General features: G+C 42.1%; 1 protein-coding gene across 8 annotated transcripts in view; it reads right to left on the bottom strand.

Annotated features, from left to right (window-relative positions):
* Window positions 1-1,386: 1,386 nt before the first annotated feature.
* Window positions 1,387-17,757, bottom strand: part of ELAVL4 (ELAV like RNA binding protein 4) — a 90,808-nt gene continuing 74,437 nt past the window's right edge. For 2 of the 8 annotated variants that reach the window (XM_061412036.1, XM_061412034.1), the window contains exons 4-7: window positions 11,193-11,346; window positions 9,108-9,333; window positions 7,434-7,472; window positions 1,956-4,338 (exon numbers count right to left, since the gene is read on the bottom strand). In XM_061412036.1, the coding sequence (XP_061268020.1) occupies window positions 4,011-4,338; window positions 7,434-7,472; window positions 9,108-9,333; window positions 11,193-11,346 (747 nt within the window). In that variant the 3' untranslated portion in view covers window positions 1,956-4,010. Of the gene's footprint in view, window positions 4,381-7,433; window positions 7,473-9,107; window positions 9,334-11,192; window positions 11,347-17,757 lie in introns of all 8 variants that reach the window. The other 6 variants (XM_061412033.1, XM_061412031.1, XM_061412032.1 and 3 more) reach the window with 5 other exon arrangements.

Here is a 17,757-nt window from a genome sequence, read left to right on the forward strand (position 1 = left end):
CTTTAAGTATGTGAAGTTCAGGCTGGCTTAGAGTTTTAATATTTAGTGTGGTTAATTAAATCCCATTCTTTGCCCTGAATTTAATTATGCTAACCACTGAAGTAATTTAATATAATAATAAAAAAGGAGGTAATGAGAAATGGAGGTGAATCTTGACTACTCCTTCCTCTGGATCAGTGGGGGCATTTCTTCTTCCTGTGTCAGCTTGTGGATGGTGATGTGATGTTTTATGGAGTAATATGAATTTTCAATTAGTGAGAAGATGAAAAAGAAAGACAGTACATCATCAGTGAATGATCATATCAGGAAATCACTATAACGCTCATCTGTAAAGTTCAGATCATATTTTAATATGACTTGATGATATTTTAGGTAGTCTTTTCCCCCTAGGCTGAGCTTAAATCATGTACTTTATACACAGTCAGAAATTTGCCAGATATTTGCAGATATTTGCAGAAAGTCAGATATTTGCCACTTCTAAGCAAAAATGAATTTAAATAAAGAAGTGATCTTTCTTGTCACTTACAGTAGAGATGGTCTGTTTCCTTACTATTGCTCAAGCTCTGCCATCTCAAAACTGAAGTGTGGTGCACCGACGTCTGTGCTATCAGACTTGGATTCAAGTTCCAACTGGGGAACTTTGCTGGTGGTTCAGTGGCTACAACTCTGTGCTCCCAATGTAGGGGCTCTGGGTTCAATCCCTGATCAGGGAACTAGATCCCACATGTCTCAACTAAGACCTGGTACAGCCCGATAAATTATATATATATAAGTTCCAGCTGGAAATTTGCTAGCCATTTCAAGTTACTTAATCTCTTTCACTGACCTCAGTCTTGCCATCTGTGAAATGAGGATAGTGCTATCTCCCTCTTCCAGATCGCTGTGGGACCAAGGGAGGGAACACAGAGGGCACCACACAGACATAATAGATGGTCCGCAAATAGTGACTCCCTTTCTTCTGCACAAGTCACAAGTACACTTATAAATGAATAACAGACGCGAATGGATCATAAAGCCAAACACATTGCCAAATGTGTTGGCTTGTTATCAACCAGGACAGTGCTTCTGACACTTTACCAGTGATTCACTTGGGGATCTGGTTAAATATAGATTTGCATACAGCCTGAGACTCTGCATTTTAACAAGCTCCCAGATGACGCCTATACTGCGGATTAAAGACCACACCTTATAGTAGTGTAGAACTAGGGCAACGACTTTTGAATACTGAATTGACTTTGAGAGACTTGGCTAAGTTGCAAAACAGAATTTTACTCTGCCTTTTTCGTTTAACGGTAAAAATATTGGGGGAATCTGAAGATGCTACCAAAAAGAAAAAAAAAAAAAACACGTGTGAATAAACACATTTAAAAATCTGGGAAGCTCAAATCCATTCTACACACTTTCATTTATTGTCTGGACAGATAAAGTACAAATAATTCAAACACAACAAGATTAAGGAAAAAAAAAACATTTACAATACTTTCCCTCAGAAATCATCTAAACTAGCAAGATTAACATGAAGTCATTCTAAAGTATACAACTGCCTGGTCCTAAGATTTTTTTTCCTTTTTTTTTCCCCCAAGAGTGAACACATTATAGAGAAGAGATGTTGGCATGCCTTTCCCACTAATGCTTAGCAAATGCATCAAAACTTTGCCAGCAAACTGCGTTCATTCATAGCAGGTGATATAAAAAGGTTTCCCTGAATGTTGAACGAGTGTTCTCTGAACTGAAATCTGGTGTTTATTTTTTGTTTTTTTCTCAAAACCGAAACGAGGAAAAAAAAATAGAAAAAAAATTTCAAGGAGGAGTCTACGGCGCAGCCTGGTTTGCGTTATCTGCCTACCACTACGACTACTACCACAAAGTTTGCCTTTCCGGTGTGAAAACAACAGCTCTGTCTACATGCACTTAGTGGGTTCAGCATGGGAAAAAACGCACAAAATAAGCACAAGTTATAAATAACCATAACGTTTTATTACCATTAAGACTAAACTGGTATTGAAAAGATTGTATATAACAAGACAAGAAAAGCAATAGCAAATTTAACTATCAACTAGATTATGCATAGCGAGTAACTGTTTCTATTACCCAGGGAAGAGCATGAACCCTTGTATTTTTTTGTTTCGTTTTTGTTTTAAATATATAACCGTACAAAGCACAAACATACTAAAATGATCAGTGCACTGGACGTGGGAGAATGCTCCCTCAGTCGTTTTGTTCCCTTAGCTCTGTTTTGTTTTCCCCAATCTGAATTACATTAAAAGAAAGACCCAGTTGTTTTTATTTTTCTACTGTGCAGTAAGAAAAAAATATTCACAACAAACATGACAATATATCAAACAATAGTTCTACACAAGTTACCTTGATACCTCTTTAACTGTCACTTAAATATCATAAGAAAACATTTTAAGACATATACAAACAAAACTAGCCAAGTGTTACAACTTATAATAAATTAACCCAAAGAAAAAATAACTTTATATATATATATTTATATTGTATATACACATACACACACAACAGAATGACACAATAATATGCTTCTTCCCATAGTTTAAGTAAACAAATACATAGTCTAGCCAATCTAGCTATATTTGATCTCGGCCATAGGCATCATCACATCTGCGATTAAATAAATAAGTGTTTCAAGCAACATAAACAGTGTTTCAAATGTACCAACACAGCCCAATTCTATCAGCATGGGCTACAAAGTGAATTTGAAAATTCCTTAATGAATTTAAAGCAAATGTATCTTTTGTTTTCCTCTCCTAAACACATTACATTTAACTATGATACTAAGATATGTAAATAATTTCGTAGCACCTACTGCTCAAACTAAGGAAGTTTTAGATTGAAAGGAAAATTAATCTTTTTAATTTTTGTTCTGCTGACATCCCATACTGATGACTTAAAGAAAAACTGTCTTTCAACTCATCTCCTTGCTTTTGGGTTTTGACTGTGGGGAACTGTGGTACCCTGGGTAGAACGAACACTCCTTTCCCCTAGTAATTAATAATTTTTTATATTATTATTACATGCTATGAAAAGATATGAAGATCATCTGTTTATAGCCCATCCTTCAAAAAACAGTCTACGAATCCAGTTTAAAACACACATCTTGATCTCTAAAAAGTTACCAGTGCAGTATGAACGCGACAAAGTTGTCAATTTCCCCTAAATTAGCCAGTCAAAATATTTTTTTCTCAAATCCAGATTCTCTTGTAAAAATTCTTTATATTTTATAAAAATAGATTTTTCTTGAAACCCATTTTCAGCAAAGAGACCACCTCTTTGGCAACAATGTTAATGTTATTAAATTGTTAATGTCATCAGGTATCCCCCTCGCCCCCGTCCCCTAACAGAAGACTGTTTTAGTTCACATGATATAAAAGAAAAAAGGAAAAATAAAAAAATTTGCAAAAGTTTTTTAATTTTTGCAATTTTTATTATTCCTCTTTAATTTGTGTGGGGGTTTTGTTGTTGTTTTTTTTTTTTTTACCAATCTGATTGGATCAACATTTTGACAAAAAAAAAACTTTTATTTTCTCTCTTTGAATCCCATTACTTTGTAAAAATTGTTTTATTTTTATTATTTTTTTTTTTGTTTTTTGTTTTTCTTCTTCAAATGAGCGAATGGTCATCTTAAAAAGATCCACCTTCAAGGAAGGTAGTAAAGTTAGCTGGCTGGGTAAAAATCCCTGCACGTCGCTATCTATGTATATATAGTCAACAACGACAGCTATGAAAGAACATTCAATGCATCAAAGGTATTTTTTTTGTGTTTTTTTTTTTTCTTTTTTTCTAAGCATTATAAAATCCTTTCCTGGTACACCTCAGGATAATCCAATGTTTTAATACTTAGGCAACACTGGCTTATAAAGTCCATGGTTGAATATAAGCCTTGAAAAGTTTGTTTCTCTCTCTTTTGTGTGTGTGTGTGTGTGTGCGCGCGTGTGTTTTGTTCGTATATATTTATATATATAATTTAATAAATAAGGATGGGAAATTCAGGACTTGTGAGCTTTGTTGGTTTTAAAGGAAACTTGCAACACTCGGTCTCCCAGGCGGTACCCGTTGAGGCTGGCAATGGCCATGGCTGCCTCATCATAGTTGGTCATGGTGACAAAGCCGAATCCCTTGCACTTGTTGGTGTTGAAGTCGCGGATGACCTTGACGTTGTTCACTGCGCCAAAGGGGCCAAAGAGCTGCCAGAGGACACTCTCGTCAGAATCAGGGGACAGGTTGTAGACAAAGATGCACCAGCCCGTTCCTGTGTGACCAGGGATGTTCATTCCCACAAGGCTTGTCATCCCATCAATGGTGATTGGAGAGAACCTGGGGGGACAAGCAGAAGGGGGGACTGGTCCAGACATCAGTCTGACCGTGGATAACACACAGATGCACAGACACAGACACGGGGCAGAGGGCTGAGTGAGTGTTTGCAGGAGAGTCTTCAGGGTTTAAAAACCAAAATGCAAAAACTAATGTCTGTGGCATTTCTTCTGATGGGAACAGCTAGACTGGCTAAGGCATGTAAATGCCAACAGAAAATCCTAGCTCAACTCCTAAAAACCAGGAAGAACTCTCAGAGCAAGGCTCTGTCACGCTATCACAGTATATGTTCATAGGGTGTCTCACCCTGACCCTCTCCCTCCCTCCCCACAGTAGATAGTGAACTCTTCATAGAAGGGGCCCTACTTCACCCATCCTTTCACTCTATTTCTTTATTCAGTGGAAGCCATACAGGAATCTCACAGACATGACACATAGAAAACACTCAATAACTGTTTATTGATTGAATAGGTGAATAACACTGGTAGAGGTCAATGCTTGGGAAATTTTTTTTTTTAAGGAAGTCTAGGCGATGGCCCTAGAAGTGCTCAAGTCCACCATCTTTGCAGTCCCTTGACTTAACAATCGTTAAAGATCTCTTGACAGTATTGAGAATGGAGATACATGAGAATGAACAGACAAGACTTGTTATTACTCCAAAGGGCAGCTTATGTTTCATTTAGCATTTATTCAAGAGAGTTCCAAAAAAACCCCTGAGCAATAATAATAAAGGTGATCACTCCTTGATGCTATATTATCTGGAATTCATTTCTAAGCGTCACAGGAGTGAGATTTCAAGTGGTTTGCACATTTACATATCTTGAATCACTGTACATTAGAAAAGCAGGAAACTGTTATTTGTCCTATTATGACTACTTTTGTATTAGGCTTCGAAATCTTCTCAGTTTTCACATAATCTTGGAAAGAAAAACAATCCTTCAGATACTATTCATTGTCTGATAAAATATGTATGTGATTCATGATGGATGCATCAGATGAAACAATTAGGTTACCAGTGCCTACAGCAGAAAAAATATTTGTTAACATTTTACTTATACCAAACTTATATGGGTATTTTGATTCTATACACTGACTAGTATTTGCTTTTCATTTGGTTAGTGTTTTTTTTTTTTTTCCTGAAGAGAGGGATAGAAGGAGAGGAAGCAAAAACTGGGGAAGAGAATGGATTAAGTGTCATTTAGGACTGTTTTAAAAATAAGCATATATCCATATACACATAGGATTTGAAAGTCCTATGAAAGAATACTCTGTATCTAACTATTTAAATAATTAAATGGCTCCTGAAAATATGCTAAACACAACAACTCAACAGATATTATTTTCGGTATTATTCACTAAGTCAATCTTCCCTCTTACTTAAAAACAAATTAACAGGACAAAACCCAAATCATCATGGTACGAATTCTTAGAAGGGCAAATCCATATGTAATTGTTATTTGCATTATTTCTGAAGACTGTCTTCTCAACTTTCTCTCCTCCAACTAAGTCAACGGACTTCTTTCAGTTCATAGGTAGAGAACAGCTAAATATTATAAAGCCAAAGTCAGGGGCTAGCAAAGAGGTTTCAAGTAGAGCCTCAACTGCAGGTGGTTAATGCTACCTGAGCACTTTGGTAGGAAGGACTCTGGATCCAAATCTGGGCTTAGTAGGAAAAGAGAATGCTCTTATCGACTCGTGATGTTTAACTATGGGTGGGGAACTGGAGAAGATGGCAGCGTGTGTGCTGTCTTCCCTGACCTCATCTGTATATAAGCATCACTCTCTTCATAGCATCTCACTAAGTCCAAGAGGAGCAAAGGTATGGGACAGAGCTGGGAAAAATGTAAAATGTGGGAACAGGCAAGCCGTGTGCCAGATCCATGGAGGTAATTCACAGTTAATCTCACAGGGGCTGGGATTGCGATTCGAGAGGCTGGTGCCTTGAGAGTGAAGTCTGCAATCCAGTTACTTCCTCTTCTGTGTGCCGGTTTCCAGAGCAGGATACTGGGCTGGCCAAAAAGTATGTGTGGGCTTTTCCATAAGATGTTATAGAAAAACTCAAGCAAAGTTTTTGGGCAACCCAACACTTACCCTGCACAGCCAAGTGGTGAAAGACTCACCTCATATGGGGAGAATGATTCAGACTACTCATGACCACACTTTTTCCCTTGACAGTAGGAAGGGGAATTAAAGTGTGCAGCTCTGCAGAGCAGGATGAGAAAGATGCTATGTCCCTGGGAGCTCAATGGGGCTTATCAAAAGTACACGTGGGAATCTCATGGACACAGTGACATACAGCACCCAATTTACAGATTCAGTTTTCAGACTAGGTCTGGAACACTCCTGTGACTACATTTAGAAAGTCCCCCAAACTTTGACTCTGTTTGAACCCTTGATCCCACAAAAAGGTTTTAAATAAAGGAAACAGCAAGTTTAAAACGTACATACACATATAACCAAGGGAGGACTGATAATTACTGCTAAAACCTGTAACAAAAGAAACCTCTGGTTGAGGTGCACACAGATACACTTTATTCTCAAACTGTGCCCTGAAATGAACACTGAGGTGGGGGCAGGAGTCATAAGGTCACCCACGCATTTATTCATGCTTTGGCCAGGGCTGGTAGTCCAAAATCTAATTTTTCCACTGGCAATCATAAGATTGTCAACCATGATAAGCAAAATGTTCTAATTTTGATTCGCTGGAATCTGCCCTCTTAAGTGAATCTTGGCATCGCTAATGCAAAACAGTTGCCTTGCAAGTTTGCAAAATCAGCTGGCAAAGAGTCACAGCCTTCCCTCTTAGGGGAGCTATTCGAGGACCAGATTATCAAGGGCTTGGTAGCTGTGGCACCTGAACCGTAGGAGAAGCCCACCTGCAAATAAAAGAAAAAGTGAAACACACAAACACACTTGTGTGCCCTGAAAGAAACAAAACCAACTGAGGTCTGAAAGTAAAAAAGAATCTGACATGCTGGTGGAAGAAAAAGGAAGAATTAAAAAAAAAAAAAGTAAAGTTAGTGAATTAAAAAAAAAAAAAATTCTAGCCCCAGTCTGTGCCAACACGGACATCTGGCAATCTGTGGAGTTTTAATTACCTCTTTACGCCATAGGCCATATTAAGCAAATTGTCCAGCCTGCAAAGAGAAGGAGGGTCTCTGGGTTAATGCCTCACAGATGGCAAGATCGCTCAATGGAACTATTAATAAGAATGCTCCATTTTCAAAGAAGAAAAGCTCAAAAACTTTCCCCGGTGCTCAGGAGCCTATCCACTGGTAGTTTCCCCTTTTCCTACCTAACGTAATTCATGTTGAGGTCAATGCTAGAGTTTAAAGCAAGTGTCTAAATGAACCTTCCTTTCTTTCAAGGTCTAAATTAATCTCACTCTGCCCCATCTCTTAGAACATGTGTGGATATTATATATGTTGTGTGTGAAAATTTTTAAAAAGGGACTAATGGCTTCTTATATTGTTCACTTTTACTGTAATGAATTTTATGAATAAAGGTCTCTGTTACGGATTAACAATACATGCACACACATCATGCATATCAGAATGGATCTTTCTTATTAGCCTGGATATTTTAACTAAATCTTCTTACCACACACATTTTTGGGCAGGAAGGAGTTTGAGGGTTCAGACTTTTTTTTTTTTTTTTAATTAGCTTACTATTTACAACCTGAAAGCACCTCCCAGCAAATTGCCATTTTGTTATAATCTCCTTCATATTCAGTATCTTACTCAGGGACAAGCTTTTCACATCATGGGGCAGTAGTAACCATAGTTTCCACCATTAGAAGCCTGCTGGAAAGGCTTTTTACATAAATACTGCATGTGCTCTCGCACAAAATAAAAATTAAATGACTTGGACTCTTCATGAAATCATTAACCGTTTCATATTCAGGGGGCATGGGAGGACATTCGGAGGCTGATTTTTCTCCTCATTGTGGCCAGATGGAAGGGCCTATTATCTATGTGATGTTTGAAAAAGAGAAAGACCCTTTCATTAAAGGGAAGTCAGGGCATGGGTCAACTAAAATAATTATTTAGAATTATTATGGGTAGGTTAAGAATATTCTTATCTCTTGCACAGTAGAGACTGGTCAATGTCAGACTGCCTTCATGGAGAGATATCTGCCTTTCAGAAATGTCCCAGGAGAAGGAGAACGTCCCACTGCACCTGGAGCTTCCTAGGGGTTGGGTACCTCAGGGAAATGCAAATAAGGCTTGGACAAAGTCTTCCTCTTTGCCTTCCCAAAGTCTGCTGACTTAATGTCAGAGTGAAGTTAACACAGAAGATTGGGTTAATCCCCCCACCCAACCCAACAGAAGCAAGAGAAAGAGGAGAGCAGACCAGACCACTCCCTTTGGCAAGGACATGCCTCCTGGGCTACTCTTTTCTTTGACTTCATTAAAAGTCATTCACTGCCTTAGCCTTAAGTCTAAACTGCTGAATGTAGTTCCTTATCTGTGATGAACTCCTGTTGAAACTGAACCTTCTTATCTGGTTAAATGTAGAAATTTGTTTCAATTAAAGAATCTGAAGTTTAATCACAGTCATGTGCTAGTTTGCAAGGGGGCTTAGAAGAGCATTCTGGCCCAGTCATCACATTTTACAGCAGTGGAAACTGAGGTTCAGGGGGAGTGTCCCACAGTGATTCCAGGGGGCAGATGTCCTCACTCAGCCACATCCTTCAGGGCCAAGGGCTTCCCTGGCTCTTGCCCAGCTCTGTACTTGTGTAGTGGGGCTCTTGCCCCTGTGGGTACACCTACCTGAACCTCTGAGCCTGGTGGTGAAGTGGGCCAGGGTAGCGCCGGTTAGGGGACTGGTAGAGCTGGGAGAGCAGGGCCTGGCTGGACTTCTGGCTGGGGTTGTTGGCAAACTTCACAGTAATCGGTTCCGTAGCACCGCTGGGCTTCTGGCCATTCAGACCTTTGATTGCTTCTTCTGCCTCAATCCTCTTATCAAATCGGATGAATCCCACCCCTCTGGACACTCCTGGGGAAAGAGAAAGAGCCTTTGTAAACAGTGAACAAACCAAACTGGTAAAGATCCCCAGGAAGTTATGGGCTGAGTCCCATCAATGTTTCTAGGGGAGTCAGCCCACTTGTGGGGCCAGGGCTGAGCCTGGCTTCCTGAATCTCTCTCACCCATCAAAATGCATCTGCCTGCCTTTTTGCCATCATGGCTCTGGGCTGGCAATTCCTGCCCACAGAACACAGGCATATTTCACATCTGTCCCTTCCTGCTTTCCTCTACCATCCTGCTCAGCCCTCAAGCCTTCCTTTAGTTGCTATAACTGATCATCCGCTGTCCAGTTTCTAGCCCTTCAATGTGCTCCCCGTACCTGGCAGCTAAATAATCCATTTGAAAGCAAACTCTGACCATACGATACCCTTTAAAAACACCTTTTATACCTTTTTGTACCTTTTCTGTTTTTTACCCTGTGAATGTACCTGTTCCTCATTGTTCCCTACTCCAAAGGCAGAAAAACAAATGAACAAAACCCATAAAAACCCCTTCCATGGCTCCAGGTGGCATATACAGAGGAACTCCAGACTTCTTGGCATGGCATTTAATGCCCCTGATGATCTGGTCCCAACTCCCTGCTGAACTTCATGTAAGCCAAACTAACTGCCAGATATTCCTTGAACAGGCTGTGTTCCTCCTTGACTCCATGCCTTTGGGTATGTCCTATCACCTATTCTATGGGATATATCCTATCCACCTACCTAGAATGTTCTATCTCTCTTTCTCACCGGACACCTTCAAGTCATTCTCTAAAACTCCGTTCAAACACCATCCCCTTGATGGAGACTTCCCTTCCATCAGTGCCTACCAGGCACAGCACACCTCCTGAGCTCTCCTGGGGCGCTGGGCAGCTCTAGCTGGTACTCATCACACTGTGGTCTTGTAAGGATGGGGCTGTGACACCTTTGTCCCTGATCTCTGGTGTTCCTCTGCCTAGCATCTGGGGCAGAGCTGCCTTCAGTGAGGTTTGTTGCAATAATCAGATGATAAACACACGCTAAATGACTCTCTTGGTGGCTCAGATGGTAAAGAATCTGCATGCAATGCAGGAGACCCGGGTTGGATCCCTGGGTCGGAAAGATCCCTCGGAGAATGGAATGGCAACTCACTCTAGTATTTTAGTCTGGAGAATTCCATGGACAGAGGAGCCTGCTGGGCTACAGTCCATGGGGGAACAAAAAGTCAGACATGACTGAGTGACTAACACTCACTTTCAAAGGACTCTCAGGGGATGTTTTTAATTAGAGTAGGTGAAAACCTTCTGTCATCAAAAATGCAACCTGGGTACCTTTCTTACTGAGAGGGGGCAGCTGCTTTTCTTTATGATAGCCCAAGTACCACAGGATCCGATCCTGGGTTATCCCTGCACTGCTACTAACTGGACAGGTGTCCCACTTTGGACCTCTGCTCTCTTACCTGTGAAATGAGCCAGTTTCAGTTTCCCTTTAACTCTACAGTGCTATCAGAGCAGACAGAGCTATACACAGAGGTTCTTTTCACATGCAAAAGTAATGGTATTTGGTTGAGGGTTGAAAGAGACTTTGAAGGTCATTCAGCCCCACTCCCAGCCTGATGGCTGAATCCTCCTTACAACTCTGCCAAGTGGTTTAGCTGCTGCTGGAACCATTCCCATGATGGAGTCCTTCTACTTCCCAGGATGGCCCATTTTAAATTTCAGCCGTTGATTGATAAAAAGTCTTTCTTTTAAGTCAGAAAGCTGCCTACTTATGACCCATACCCTTTTCCCTAAGTGACCATTACCCTTCTGCTCCGGTGGGTCACAGGGCACAGACCCAAAGGAAGGAAATAGCCTAGAAATACTTCACCTGTGACTTGATCAACCAGGATTCGTGAGGTGATGATACGGCCATATTGTGAGAAAAGCTGTTCCAGTTCCTTCTGGGTCATGGTTTTGGGAAGGCCGCTAACGTACAGGTTAGCATCCCTGATTGAGGCAGAGCTCGGACGGGCATATGAGACCTAGGAAAAGGCAAGAGGTGCTAAATGCATTACAGGCAACACCTTTCAAGTAGAGACGGAGTCCACAACCGAGACGACAGCCCTGCGTCTATCATTCTAACTCACAGTGTCAGTTCAAATAACTAACTCTGTAGTTCCCAGATTTTTAGTTGTGCTTGGACTAGTAATGAGCACCAGGAGAACAGCAATAGAGGAACAAAAGGAGAGTGGATGATAACTTAAAACAAATGCACAGATGAGGGTCTCTAAGTGCAGAACAAAATAGCTACTGTATGGCAGCTGTTAAATGCAGAACAACCCACGCATGGAGTTCTGAAGATTTACCTCCTGGATGTGGGTGTATAGATGATTTACTGTATCCAACACATAATAATCTTTGAATAAATCAAAAAAAAAAAAAAAATCCCCATGAAACTCTGCTCTGCAGCTTTCTTTCCTTGCCACCCCCAACCCCCAGTCCCTTCTTGAACACATAAAAAGCGATCAGGTTCTCTGCAAGATTTTTTTTTTTTTAAATGTCCCATCCTTTGTGTTGTTCCAATCTGTTCCCACAAGGTCTGCTCTCGCTGAATGACAAAGTGCTGGTGAAATGGGGCTGAATGAACATCTGCTAGCGAAACTAGATATGTGACCTTGTCATAGCATCTGCAAGAACCAGTTGCCTTCGAACTTGGAAGCAGAGCAGCTAAAACCACAATAAACAAAAATGAGGGCACGACGGGAAGGAGGGAGGAGAGGCCAGTGGAGAGAGACGTGAGCCTCTCCAATGGTTATAATAAGTTTGACTTTATAAATTTGTCCTCCCAGATCTCTCAACTGCTTTTTTTTCTCCCCAAAAAGCTAACACAGAAGTGTAAACAGATCTGAAATTCCATCTGCAAGAAGCCAAATCTGTAGCAGTACACATAAGCAAAGCAAACCCCAGCAGTCATTAATTTTAGACTTTCATTTACTTATTTATTTTTTTAAGAAAACAACATCAGACATTTGAAATATAATTTACAGCTAGTCTAACAAAAGCATTTTCCTGCTAAAGCTATTTCTGCGGCAGTTATGGCTCAGAATAGATGATGAAAACAGTCATTTCAGAGCACATCTGACAATGTTGGACAGGAAGGGACCTATATGCCTTAGCATTTTTCAGTTTTATTTAATTTGTATAAACAATTCACAGGACCTGCTAAGACTACAGGGGTGAGGGAATGAGTGGGTATGCTTGTGTGTATGTGTGATCTGCACACACGAAAGCATGTTTGCAAAAGGAATTGTATGCATTAAATTGGACCTTAGGCATTAGGAACTAAACCTCCATCAGTGAAGCAGACCTTGCCTCTGAGAATGGGTCTAGCAGTGAATCCCACAGAGGGGCATGAAGGATGAGTGTATCCCCTCACTCTACCCCTTTCCATGCAGAGATGCCAGGTCCCTTTATGGGTTCCACACCTAAAAATAGATGTTGACTCAACAGATAAAATGATGCTAGTGACGAATCTGCCTCACTGGCCTCCTACTGCCAGTGGAGCAAGGAATCCTGTCGGCAGCATCTACCTCTTCCAGAAACTCACGTGTGGCTTCTGTAGGCTCCTTCCCAGCAAATGGACGACATGCAGAAAGGTCTTTGCATGGAAGGTCCTTGTGTGTGCATTTAGGGGGGAGGACTGAAGGACCATGTGACTGCCAAGACAGGACATCACTCCACATAAGGCTGTCCTACCCTGACCTTTCAGGTTATAATCTAGCAGAACTGTTTTTCTTAGGCATGAGGAGGGAGTGGTAGGGAGAAGAAAATAAAAACATCACAGTGATATGTCTGTGGTAATGAGGGTCACCCTTATCTCACCCCTGCCGATTGCTGACAAATTAACTATCTGAATGATCTTCATGTTCCCAAAAACATACGTCCCCATCTCTATGCTTTTGTTCATAGGGAACATTTTCCCACCTACTTCCTCAGGTCCTAATTGTATGGCCCTTTTAAGGTCCAGCTCGAACGCCACCTTCTCTAGATGGCTTTCCCTAATTTTACCTCCTCTTAAAAATCTCCCTGGCAGTGCTCTTGATGGTATCCATGGTATTTAACCCATTCTGACCTTGATTCTCCACTTCTCTATCTAGTCTGCTGATCTCCTTGAGGTCATGCATTGCGTGTGTGTGTCTCATTCATCTCTGTGGTTCTAGCTCCTTACCCGGACTCTCACAGGGTGCTCAACATCTACTGAAAGAGTGAATGAACACCCACAGGTCATAATGAATGACTCGGGCATTAATGGCATGTTGGGTTAACTGCAGCTTGAATTCCTCCACTTAGGGGGATCACTGAGAGTTCAGCATCCAGAATCATAGCTTTATTGGCTAAGCTGTGAGCTAAGAGATAAGTCTCCTATTCTCCAGAATCTGGGGTAGGAAGGACTGAATCTTGTTCAAGAACTAGATTTAGAGGCCAGTCTTAGAAAACATTTCCTGAAGATCTACTATGAGCCAGGCATAGTGCTGTATGCTGGGGATACACAGCAAGCAAGAACAGGCATGGTCTCTTGCCCCAGTGGACTTCCGAGTCCAACAGCAGCAACAGGCAACACCACAGCAGGTACTGAACAAATGAGCTGCAGAGACGAATGGTGCACAAATGGACCAGTTATCATAATGCCACAAGGTGAGTGCCGTTCCAGGGCTATATGGGGAGAGACAGGCGGGGAGACAGGTTGTATGACAGTGTGTGGTGGGGTCAGGGAACCATCGCCTGATGATGACCCTCCACTGCTGTGAGGACAAAAGAGATGGTGAAGGTTAAGGGCATAGGGCAGTGCCTACCTGGCACCCCATCAATGCATAATGGGTAGTAATGACCTTGATCCCCTTAGTTCTGGGCAGTCTGAGCTGGGGTACAGGGGAGAGCAGGCTGGGGTACAGGGGAGAGCAGGCTGGGGACAGGCCTGCTAGGGAAAAGGAGCTGGCACAGGAAAGTTAATGACAGAACCAAAATCGATTCCCCAGAAGAGGATTCTGACAGAGGCAGAATCTCAGCTGGGAAGGATTACTACAACATACTCCAGTCCCAGCCCAGCGACAGATCTCAAGGGTGAACAGCACCTCAATCATTCACCAAAGCCTATATCCCACTTAATTTTTCTCTTCTATTTGGAACTTTAGGTCTATCGTTTCTCTTAGTCCCCCATCCTGGAAACCTGCAGAAGTGGGAGTGGACAAAAATAACAGAAAACGGACCTTCCCACATTCAGTATCCAAATGCTTGTCCCAGTATGAAAACTTTTCAAGTTTCTTCATACATTTATTAAATCCTAACTGAGTGACTACAGGTCTCAGGCCCTTTGTTAGGCTGAAATATTTCTAAAAACATCATTGACTTTTAGCTCCGTCCTGACATTTAACACAATTGCTTGTTTATTAACCCCACTAGAACCCAGGGCTTCCAACACTGGTAGTGCCCTAAAGAACCCTGAGTCTCAGACCATCTGGGTCTTGCTCACTTCTTTCATCCAGAATCTCCGAAGACAAGACTGGCATTTCTATGCCTGCACCAATCTTGCTCTGAATCTCAGGAGCTGGAGTAGGGAGACCACTCCTCTCTCTGGGGAAGGGCGGCCCAAAGGCAGGTGACTGTACAAATGATCTTGTTGGAAGATCAAGTCACTCCAAACTCCCTCTCCCTTCCTGTTCCTACATGCTTACAGTTATTCCTACTCTCTGCAAGAGGGACAGTACAGCACAGAGCTTCTGAGATGTGGGCTGCCTCCAGTACTCACTAACTTTGTGACCTTGGGCAAGTAATTCGATCTTGATAAGTCTGTTTGTTTACTGACAAAAAGGAGGAGAATTCTCCTTCTATGGCTTTTCAAAAAGAATTAAGACATCAGACTTAATGCATCTAGCACATACCTAGAATTTAGAATCTACTTAGTAAATATTATTATGGGATGACTCAGACTGACTTTTGTGGGTCACCCTGGGATGCTAGCTCCCATAGGGCACATCTTTCAATTTGACCACACAAGCAACCATTTGGAACATGACTAGTGAACACTTATAGAAGCTCTGTCCTCCTCCATCAGACTGGTGGGGCCTGGGATCATCCTTTACCACTTCACAGCCATGAATTTCCTCTAGCAAGTTCCTACAGATCCCTCTGCCTGCCATCTACAAAGTACTTTTCACTTTTCAAAGTGACTTCACAAGGCTGCTCTCAGAGATTCTCACCAAGGTGGGAAGGCAGGCACTGTCATTCGTCCCAGATGGGGCAGCAGGACCAAGGCGGGATCTGCCCCTCGCTGCGCAGCACTCACAGGTACCTTCACCTGCTCACAGCTGGGGCGTGGCAGGAACAACACGGCCTGGGGAAAACCTTTCCTGAATCATCTGGCAACACTGTGGCCCTCGTCTGACCCAACATGGAACAGAAAAAGAGGGCACTTGGAAAGCATGATAAAGACATGGTCTTGAGCGCTACAAGGAGGGTGAGATGAGAGGAAAGGGGCTTCTTTAGGGAAACACTGGTATAGAAGGTGAGTGTTCACTCATTCATCCCTTTCTTGAACATGTACTGTGTGCCAGGCCCTCTGCTGGGAGAGTTTTTTCTTTAAGGATCTCACAGTCCAGTGAGGAGAGTAAGCAAACAGGTGGAGAGTGCAATGCAGAGGGCTGTTCCTGCCAGGGGGAGACTCACTTTCCTTCCACATGGAGGATGCCTCCTGGATAACATCCAGCTCCTTTGTACCCCTGCATCCCCTCTTCTCCAGGGAAGTGGTGCAATGGCTCTGAATAGGCTTTAATAAAGGGAATGAGCATGTGAGCCACAGACGCTGCCTGCTTCCTCCCTTCTGGGAGCCAGATGCCAGTTGGAAGTCCACTTTCTATTTCCGCTTTTATGTTCTATGGGAGTTGGCTATGCTCTCATGTGGGGAGTCCTATGGGGTCCAAAGCACCCATGACATAGTATATTAGTTTGTCAAAGCATGGGGTTCTGTGTTAAGAAGTTCAAAGTGTCCACAGAAGCCTTTGGGCCTTAATCAGTAATAAAGAACTTAGGGTTCCATAGTTTTTCTTTCTGTCTTATCTCTCAATTGGCTTAAAAACTTGGATGTAGAAAACAGAGGTGTCATTTGTTGAGCTCATTTGAATTACAAGGACCTCTAGCATTTTCTAGGATGTTTTCATGAGCTTGGTGTTCTGTTCACAAAACTGTTCATTTCCACAACCATAGTTCACGGTAAGTGGTAAGGGTGACAAGTGATAATGGTGATCTCAGCAGAATGCATTATCTTTGAAATTTGTTTCATAGAAATTTGATGCTGGAAGTGAGCTCAAAAGTTCAGGGCAGGATGTAAGACAGTTGGCCAACCACCTTATACATTTCCAAGGACAGGAAGCATCCTATGTAATCACTGGCCATCACTGACTATTGGAAAGTTCTTCCTTCTGCTGAATTCAAACCTGTCTCTCCCATAGCTTCTAATCTTCTCCTATTTCTATTCTGGTTCCACATACTAGGAGCATCCTTCCTGTCCTCATCACCCCTTATCTTGTGGGTCTCACTGATACGTCATATTTAGAGCATCAGACAACTGTATTTTGAGACAGATAACTCCAAGGAAGCTCTCATTTATGTTACTTTAACAGAAATGGAGCATCTCTTCAGCAATGGGAAAGAGACAGAGGTTAAGAGCAAGGGTTTTGGTAGAGAGATGTAGGTTTGAATCCTAATCACTTACTAGCTACAAATGGTAAAGCTTGGGGTAAGTCACTTACACTTTCTGAGCTTATCACTTGAATCACCTAGTTTGGAAGCTTCCTAATAGAGCTAAAAGAGCATTAAACAAGCTGATGCATATATGATTCTTAGGCACCATGCCTGGCACATAGTAAGTGAAAGTGGTAAATTGCTCAGTCGTGTCCAACTCTTTGAAACCTCATGGACTGCAGCTTGCCAGGCTCCTCTGTCCATGGGATTTCCCATGCCATTCCCTTCTGCAGATGCCTGCCACACAGCAAATGTTCAATCAATAGGGCTCTGAAACAACTGCTGTGTACTTACGCCTGATGCTAGACACTGGCAGTACAAAGATGAATACAACAACCCCTGACATGCAGGACTATTAGTTTAGCAGAGGATACACTTATTTCAGAAGATCAGATTGCAGATTTTCCCCAGTCTGTTGTAACACAGTACTCTCTGAGTGAGCAGAAACTTCCCAGAACATACACATCCCTGGGGACATTCATTCCAAAGAGACAGGAAGGATGGCAGCAGAGAACAGACTCTGGTGCTTCCAAGGCCTTCTAGGAGCAAACCCTCCCTGGGACCTCTGATCCCACCTCTGGGAGTAGGGAGAGAAGAAAGCAGCCAGCCAGTTCCTAGACAAGACAGTTTTTATTGTGAGAATCAGCTTATTCCTG

The sequence above is a fragment of the Bos javanicus genome, chromosome 3 (assembly GCF_032452875.1).
Source record: "Bos javanicus breed banteng chromosome 3, ARS-OSU_banteng_1.0, whole genome shotgun sequence".
NCBI classification, from domain to species: domain Eukaryota; kingdom Metazoa; phylum Chordata; class Mammalia; order Artiodactyla; family Bovidae; genus Bos; species Bos javanicus.